Source organism: Ochotona princeps, chromosome 2, assembly GCF_030435755.1.
Source record: "Ochotona princeps isolate mOchPri1 chromosome 2, mOchPri1.hap1, whole genome shotgun sequence".
Taxonomy (NCBI): Eukaryota; Metazoa; Chordata; class Mammalia; order Lagomorpha; family Ochotonidae; genus Ochotona; species Ochotona princeps.
The window spans coordinates 112,832,034-112,840,418 of record NC_080833.1 but is presented as its reverse complement, the minus strand read 5'-3'; the positions used below and the strand labels follow the sequence as shown (position 1 = coordinate 112,840,418).

The following is an 8,385-nucleotide window of genomic DNA, read 5'->3' as shown; positions in this document are numbered from 1 at the left end:
TCTCAGCACCTCTCTCTGCCTCTCACATTGACACACGTGCACACACATAGTCACACACACACACACGTACACGCACAGTTCACGTTACTCCCTTCGTTTGGGTAGGAAACACCTCAGTGCAGTGAAGCTCCTTTTAGTATTTTTGTTGGTAGGTCTGCCTGGCTGCTGAGGGAGGGCAGACTAAGGGCTGGCGTGGAGATGGACATGGAACCGGGCGGCACAGGATGGGAGGAGCAGTTGCTGAGCAATGCTTGAAGAGTGGTTGCCGTGCAACGGTCCAGGGGCCTGGGTCGCAGTGAGGGGCCCCTCAGGGGGTGGGAGGGGGAAGCAGACACAGTTCAGGCCCCAGTACAGTGCCTCTCCCACAGCTGCTGGAGCAAGGACAGACGTCCGTGTCCTGCCCCCCTCCCCTGGGACAGTTCCTGTGGAAAGACCCTGGCTTTGTTCACTGGGGTACAGGGGCGGCAGCAGGTGGACAGGACCCTCTGCGGCATCTTTCCTCTTCCATTTCTATCTTCTTTCCTGGGGATCTCCCCACCCCTTCCCATGGGAGCAGCATGTACTGAAGGCTGCAAAACCTCAGGCCTCCCCAGGGGTGTCAAAGTGGCACTGATCTTCCCGGGTTCACGGCTCGCCGGCGTGTGGCTGGGCAGAAGAAAAGCCACAGCCAGCCCCTGCTTATAACCCTCTGCTTCCTGCCCTCACCCCTGGGGAAGTCTTGGCAGCTGCTCTTGTAGGGGATAGAAGGAGGACTGGGGAGCGCTGACCCTCCAAGTACACCCTGCCCTTCACGCCCTCTCCTGAGCCCTGCATCTTCCTCCTCCTCCTCCTCCTCCTAACACTTGAGATTTTTTTTTTTTTTTTTTTTTTTTTGCTTTCCTTAGCCCAGGACCCCCACTTCTCCAGCCTGGAGACGGATTTGATTTGGGATTGTTACAAAAATAATAATAACCCAAACGCAGAGAAGCCACGGAAAGGGCTGAGGGCAACCCTCCCCTCCCCCCCGCCCTCCTCCCTCCCCATTCCAAACCGAGTACAAAACCGCACCCAAAGCAGACATTCTGTACAAGGGGGTGGGTGGGCTGGGGAGCAAGCGGGAGGGGCGGCCCTGGGGTCGCTCTGTACAAGTCCGGGTTGGTGATGGCCCAGCCGTCTGCATGGGGCCCTTGTGGGGGTCGCAGGTGGTGGGCAGGCGCCCCTAGATGAAATATTCCTTCTTGTCATCCCCGCCTGACTGCCCGCCTTCTGCATTGATGATGGCCGTGTCCGCGTCCGGAGCGTCGTCGGAGCCCTTGGCCTCGTGTGTTAGGTAGGTCCCTGTGTGGAGAGAGAGGCTCCTCTTTGAGGAGCAGCACCCAAGCTGCCCCAGTGCACCCTACCCACTCCCCTGCCCACCCACTGGCTCTCAGTTGCTCCTGCAGTTTCTCTTAGGCATGGAGCCTTCCCACCTGACTTAATTTGCATTTTGTTGCCAACCTCCCTCCCTTGACCACACCCCTCCATGAATAATGACTCTTGCCCTTACTTAGAATCTCATTTGTAATACAGGCAACAACAAATCAGTAAAAAGAGACGTGTCTGTGTGTGTGTGTGTGTGAGTGAGAGAGAGAGAGAGAGAGAGAGAGAGAGATGGAGAAACCGCAGGAGCGATGCCATGGAGAACTGGCTGCAATCAACCAACTCAGGGTCTTAGGCTTTTGGCTAGACAGAACAGGAGGCTGAGAACAAGGAATGAGAGACAACAAAAGCAGAGAAGGGAAGGTTTAAAAGAGGAAAGACAAGAAGTGATGGTATGCGGCCCATCGGCAAAGACCAGAAGGGGTAGGCTAACAGGCAGACAGAAGCAAAGCATAGAGAGAGGGTGCCAGGGCAGCAGGGGACAAACAGAGCCTGCAGGCTGCTTGGCATCTGCACCGTCACCAAGGGATAGGCTTTGCTGCGGGGTTGGTGGTGTCGTTATCACAGGGTTGGCATCAGTGGGATTGATGGCATTTTTTTTTCTTGCTCAGATACTCCAAGGAGCTGAGAGGCACTCTGAAGGACCTTCCAGCAGCCTCCTTCTTCCTGCCCGTCCTGAACTGACCTCTCTCCTCTCACCTCCTCCCCTGCTGTCTGGCCGCGGCCCTCCATGGACTGACCTTTGTGCCGGATCAGGTAGTGGCCCAGGAAGATGAGCAGGATGAGCAGCAGGAAGACGACGAATGCCACAACCCCGCCGATGATGGCGTGGTAGGTGCTGGAGGACGAGGGCACTGGGCTGGGGTCTGCAGAGACGGGGGGGTACACGGTCAGATGTGGGGAGGCATCCCCTCTCCTCACACTGCTCTTACTTGGCCCTGGCTCCTCACATACAGTAGGCCCTGAGGCTGTGGGAATGGAACAGCACCACTCAGCAGAGCAGACATGCTAGATTTTATGTATCCATGTCTTGGCTTCTTGCACTCCACCTGGAATGTAGCAGTGATCTGAACAACTCAGTGCCACTGTGTATAAACAGACACATGTGCTGCCACCCAGCCATCCATGTTGAGTTCCCTCTCCTCTCTCTCTCTCTCTCTTCCCCCTTTCAATGTTCTCTCTTCACGTTCCTTCCCTATCCTCAGGCTTTCCTCGCTGCCCATCTTCTTCATGTTCTGAGCTGAGCCCTTGAGACTCAAGGCCACTGTGCTGAGATCAGATGGAGCAGCGACTAGGAAAAGCTGCTGAAGCGCACTGACAGCACCTTACGGAACACGACTGACCAGGACCCGTACTGCAGTCTGCCTTCTTGCCGGTGAGACCCCAGCTCTCAGCCTTTCTCACCGGAGGAGGCCTGAGATGTCCATCTTCACTTCGCAGCCATCCAGAGGGGTGCGGACCATGACTGACTTGCTTTCTGCTGTGACAACTGACGTCTTTGCCACTGGGGACATGGACACTGTCCTTCATGGCAGTGGGGATGGGACTCAGCCCACACCCACACCGCAGATATGGCAAGGACAGTTCCAGCTATGGTCAAGTTCCCCAAGGTCCAAGGGGATGTGTGCAAACCCAGCACACGGTTCTGATACTTCCAAAACCCCATCAGCCACAGCTCTGTCTCCCACCCATGGGAGCATGGCTGTTTTTCTATAGACTCAGCTTGAGTCTTGATGCCTCATTGACTCCTGATACATTTTTTTTTCTATGCTACCTTATGTCTCCTTAGGCTTGGCTGTACCAGCTTTTTAGTTCCTTGCCTGTTTATGCCTTATTTGAAAACAAAACATTTGCGCTTTGATTTTTTTATGCTTTGCTTGGGAGGGAGGGAGGGAAGGAGGAGACAGGCCCAGAGACTTCACACTATGGTGAGTTGAACATGATGGTACAACTTGGAGCTTGATCTACCCTTGGGGTATGCTGAAAATCAAGCCGGGATTATTATTGCAGATACTACGATGATGGAAATTCTTTACAAAAGCACAGATGTCCGTGGCCCCAGTGAACTCTGGTGTCTTCAGTTCAAGACTGCACACCCACTTAGGAGAATCCCGGAGGAAGCTGCAGTGACTCTTTCCACCACCAGGCGTCAGCACTGGGAACAGAATCCGTCAGACTGGCAGCCCTGGGCTGTGGGTTTCATGCAGGGCAGAAGGGAGAGATCAGCAGACACCCATCACAAGGGCACAAGAACTTCCTCCCACTGCTGATCATCATCAGAGCCGGTCTTGGGAGATCTGGGGGCAGAGGCCGGCCTCAGTGCATTGTCTGTACCCCTGGCATCTCACAATAGCCTTGTTTATTGTGCTGGGGCTGCTCCCACGTGCTGAGGTTGGGCCTTGGAGTCGGAAGCACCCTTCCAGACATTCTGCTCCCAAGAACTCGGGGCTCTGATCCCTTGGAGGCATGGCTGTTTTCCTCCCACCCCTGCCCTGCCATTGCTTTAATGCTCATTTCAAGGAAAGGAATCATGAATACCCTCCCACCGACAACACATTTTCTATATTCTACAAAAAGGTTAGGAAGACTTTCTGGCAGCACCTCGCTGCCACTGGTATCTTTAAAAAGTCCACTGCCAATTTCCTATAAAAGGGCCTCTGTGCTGGGCTGTCACTGCTCCTAAAGCCAGGTTTTATGGCCACAGCTTCTCCCGAGAAGGATCTTGCCCTGGTCCCTCTGGAAGATGTGGCCTTTGAGAAAAGATTCTGGCTGTTGCTCTACAGAAAACAAGCTTATCTTGCTTGGCTGTCTGCATGGAGTTGGCAGAGTGTGTCAGAGGTCTCCAGGAAAGGGAATGGCAGAGGCAGGCTGCATCCCAGAGCTCGTCCAGGGCAGAGCAAAGAGAACAGCCCCCCTGCTGGGCAGTGACACCCATGGCCATCCGTACTCCGGGGTCTCTACCCACAACGCACCACTCTTGCTGTCAGTCAAGCGCAAGGGATGGAGGAGGATGGCGCCCCGCCCGCGGCCATCCCTCCTTACCAAAGGAGAAGGAGAATGTGTGTTACTATTGATTTTTCACAAGTCCACTTTCTAGGGCCTGTACCCTCAGGTCATGCCACTGGAGGAGGGCAGGGTTAGAGGTGGAGCTGTTTTCCCAGCTCGGAGATGTTATCAGGAAGTGGAAAGCAGAGAGTGCAAGATGGACAGAGAGAGGAAAGCCTGGAGGAGCCCTGCGGAGGACTCACCATTCACATTGAGAGTGAAGTAGGCCTTGTAGCTGCCCATGTTGCTGGTGGCTGTGCAGCCGTAGGTACCACTGTCGCTCTTGTTGAGGAAGGGGAAGATGAGAGCACTGTCCTGGGTCATCTTGAGGGGTGGCACACTGCCCTCCTTCTCCCAGAGGTACTGCTGGGGGCTGTGGAGAAGATAAACCAGAGGGCTTCAGGAGGACCAAGGCTGGCAAGATGCAGGAAACAGATGGACAACCGGGAGCACAGAAGTCAAGGATTTTTCATTTCTCGCTGAGGATCCAGAAATGACAGGGGGAAGTCAAGTTTTACCGAGGCTGCAGAAACTTACAGGGGGCTAAGATTACTCAGAGGTGAAGGGGAAGGTGGAGGTTCCCTAACTGGAATCTTACTGTGATGTGGCTTCTGGGAACCTTAGGTGCTGAGCTAGGATTTGCAGAAGAAACCGTGGGGACGGACAAGAGTCCAGGGAGGCTCAGCTCGGAGACAGGAGGGAAAGGTCAAGTACAGATAACAATGTGAGAGTAGGGAGGATGTACAACAGGGGTGTAAAAGAGGCCTGCTTACACCGGATTGCCACGTCCCTCACAGTGAAGCAACAGTTTCTGGCCTTCCCGGGGATGTGGGGGGTCCGGCCTAATCATCGCAGTAGGTGTGTCTGTGGAAGAAAAAGAAAGGGGGTAAAGGAGAAACTTTGTACACTGCTTAGACATCCAAAATCTTACAATCACTAGTTACTTCCCTTAAGTGTTTCAGGGCACTCAGAAGTTATGGGCACAGTCCTTCTTCTCCCTATACCTCGTGAGCCAAGACTGCAATGGCTAGTCAATGTGGGAGCCATTTCCTGTAATGCAACCTTGTGGTGATCGGCCCCTGGAAGTTCTGTCCCTGGAAGGACCTTAAAGGATACCATAGCAGAACTGAGAAGGGTGAAAGTGGTTCATCGGCATCTAGGAAACTTTCTAGTACACTGATGAGAGCCACTATATATGTCTGGCCCAACCAATAAACCAGAACTTGCCACCTGCTGAGCCCACCGTGTCTCAGTTCTTTCTGTCCTGGAAGGAGACTCTGTGCCAGAAGCAATGCCTGAACAGGAGACCTCGTTTTGAGTGGCCAAATGGCAAAAGATAGGCGGGGTGTTGTAGTTTGGCTGCAGAAAGGCTCTGATGCGATACAGATGGGCTCTGAGAAGGAACAGTAGCATCTGCCATCAACGTCAAAGGGCTGCTTGAGAGGGCAGGTCCAGATGGCGGCTTAGAACAATGCAACCAGATGCTGGGGTAGGACAACAGAGAAAGAGGCAGGGCTTCCCTGAAGGACAGAGCCACCCTTGACAACCAGTGAATGAACCTGAGCCAGTTAACCCAAACAGGACAAAGAGCAGTGGGAAGGGTGAGAGAAGGGGTGTGCTGGGGCTCCACAGCCATTGAGTACTTGGGGTGTGGCATTCATCGGCTGAGCGCTGATTACCCGTGGGCCCTTGGGGAGTCATTGCCAGATGGTCTAGTGTCGAACAGAGGTGTCTTTGGGACTCAGACATAGAAGGACCTACTTTATTCCTGGCCTGAGAACAAGTCTCAGGGGAGAAGGGCCCAAGGCCTCCGAGGTCTAACACTGAGAAAAACTAATTAGAGAAATGCCTCCTAGCAACAACAACAACAACAAAAAAAAAACTTTGAAATTTACCAAGTTATTTCTCATATATGATTGAATGCTTCCTCATGATAATTCAGCAAAGGAGACAGAAGCCACAGTCACATTTATCTTCCAATCCCAGGCCAGCTATTTGGGTTAAGGGGTTAGTTACTGTGGAACAAGGTGGAGGAAATCCACTCTTTAGGTCACTTAGTCACTTCGTAGGGCCATTCAGCATGGTAACCCAAGAAGTACGAGTAGGCAGTGCGGATACTGGGGCTAGAACCCGGTTATCTTGCTATAGACTCAGATCCCACCAGGGACAGTAGTACTGCCCAAGCCCACTTCACATTCAAGTCTGAGTAACAGGTCTGGTGATGGGGAAAATAACACGAAAGTCAGGTGCAGAAGCCAGCCCTGAGCCACCCAGAGGAAGGAGATTAAAAGCTTATTTATTTTATTTAATTTTACTTATTTTTTTTAAATGGCACCAAATGTTCTCAATTAATGTTAGGACAAGAAACACAGTATTTCATTACTGTATGTCTCATGCCTTTGAACTTCAGTTTTTCTTTCCCCCTTATTTCCTCAAACCAGAAAAAGTTATTCTGGACAATTCCCAAATTTCCTCAGATAAGAAATTCCCGTTCCCCTCCTTCCTCAGAAGCTTCCTGTCTGGACTACAGAGATTCCAGGATCTTAGGAGCAGTGGCTGGGATAGTGGTCAAACCAGGTCAGGTCAGAATCTCAAGAAAAATCATGGGTTCTGGCAAGCAGAGCCCTTTTCAGTAAGAAAGGGAATTAAGGATCCTTTCCCAGGCAGGCAGGCTCTGCTTTCCCACAACCCACACTTCCCTGAAATCATGGCACATTAGAGAAGAAACCTCAGTAATCCCATGTTCTTCTCTGTCTTTTATCAAATAGACTGAAGCTCAGCTGGGTACGGTGATATTCTTAGCATTCCATTCAATAAGATACTGAGTCCTAGTACTTTTTAATCCTTCAGTTAACATTGCAATTTGTAGTTCAGTCACGTGACACTGGCCTCATTCAGGGGTTGGTAGACTTATCCCTCAGGCCAAACCCTGCCAGGTGCATGTTTCTGAAAATAAAGTTTTATTGGAACGCAGCCCAGCTCACTTGTTTACATTCTGTCTGTGATTGGTCTTCTGTAGCCACAGCATAGTTAAGTAGTTGAGAGAGAGAGAGAGAGACCCCCTAGCTCTCCAAGCTAAAAGCTCTCACTGTGGGGCTTTCGCAGAAAGACTACCTGCCCTTGGCCTGGCACTGTCATCCCTCATCTCATGTTTTGCCTGTTCATGTATCTGTGTGTGTAATTTCATGTAAAGTCATCTTTCCTTTTACCAATGCCCGTCTCACGCCTGGCCTTTCTCCCCCAAGCCCGTGACCTACATAAGACTTCAATGCGTTGAGAGGTGGATCTGTCCGCTCCCTTCAGAGATTCATGTATCACGGAGCACACGATGTTGGCTCCGTCATCCTCCCGGGTAACTTGGAACGTCACTGAGCTGCTCACGGTGAAGGTTTTTCCATTGGGATCTTCCTGTATTCTGGTTGGTTCTCCTAGAACATGCACACAGTGTGAACATTACCTACTGTACACACATTACAGGGGTCCTGTTGTAGGTGTGCAAGCAATGAGTGTCAGCCTAGACAGGCACAGGGAGTTGTGAAATAGAAACGTGTGTATAGGGAGAACGTGGGCTCGGACACATAAGTGAGTGTGGACAAACCAGCTGGCATTCCGACTGGTTCCTCTTACACTAGGCCTTATGCACGCAGACCAGGGCCACCTCCTCCTGCAGCAACCCCGAGACAGTGGATACTCACCACGGAGCTCTTGGTCACCCTTCCGCCAGGTGAGCTGTGCTGCAGGTTTGCTTCCAGAGGACTGACAGTGCAGGGTGGCTGTCTCCTTTTCCCGTAATGATGACTTGTAACCAGTGATTATGGGCTTCTGAGGGATGCCTGCCAAGGGTAGGGAACGGCCAGGATAGGAAGTAGAGGCTCTGTGAGGACACACGTCATCTCCCCCTATGGAGACGGCTTCTCTGGGGTCAAGAATACCTGAGTTTTA

General features: G+C 52.1%; 1 protein-coding gene across 2 annotated transcripts in view; it reads right to left on the bottom strand.

Moving 5' to 3' along the window:
* The window catches only part of CADM3 (cell adhesion molecule 3), a 29,468-nt gene continuing 21,083 nt past the window's right edge, over positions 1–8,385 (bottom strand). For both annotated transcript variants that reach the window (XM_004589060.2, XM_004589061.3), the window contains 6 exons: positions 8,139–8,276; positions 7,701–7,871; positions 5,217–5,307; positions 4,647–4,816; positions 2,139–2,264; positions 1–1,317 (listed from right to left, as the gene is read on the bottom strand). In XM_004589060.2, the coding sequence (XP_004589117.1) occupies positions 1,199–1,317; positions 2,139–2,264; positions 4,647–4,816; positions 5,217–5,307; positions 7,701–7,871; positions 8,139–8,276 (815 nt within the window). In that variant the 3' untranslated portion in view covers positions 1–1,198. The remainder of the gene's footprint in view (positions 1,318–2,138; positions 2,265–4,646; positions 4,817–5,216; positions 5,308–7,700; positions 7,872–8,138; positions 8,277–8,385) is intronic.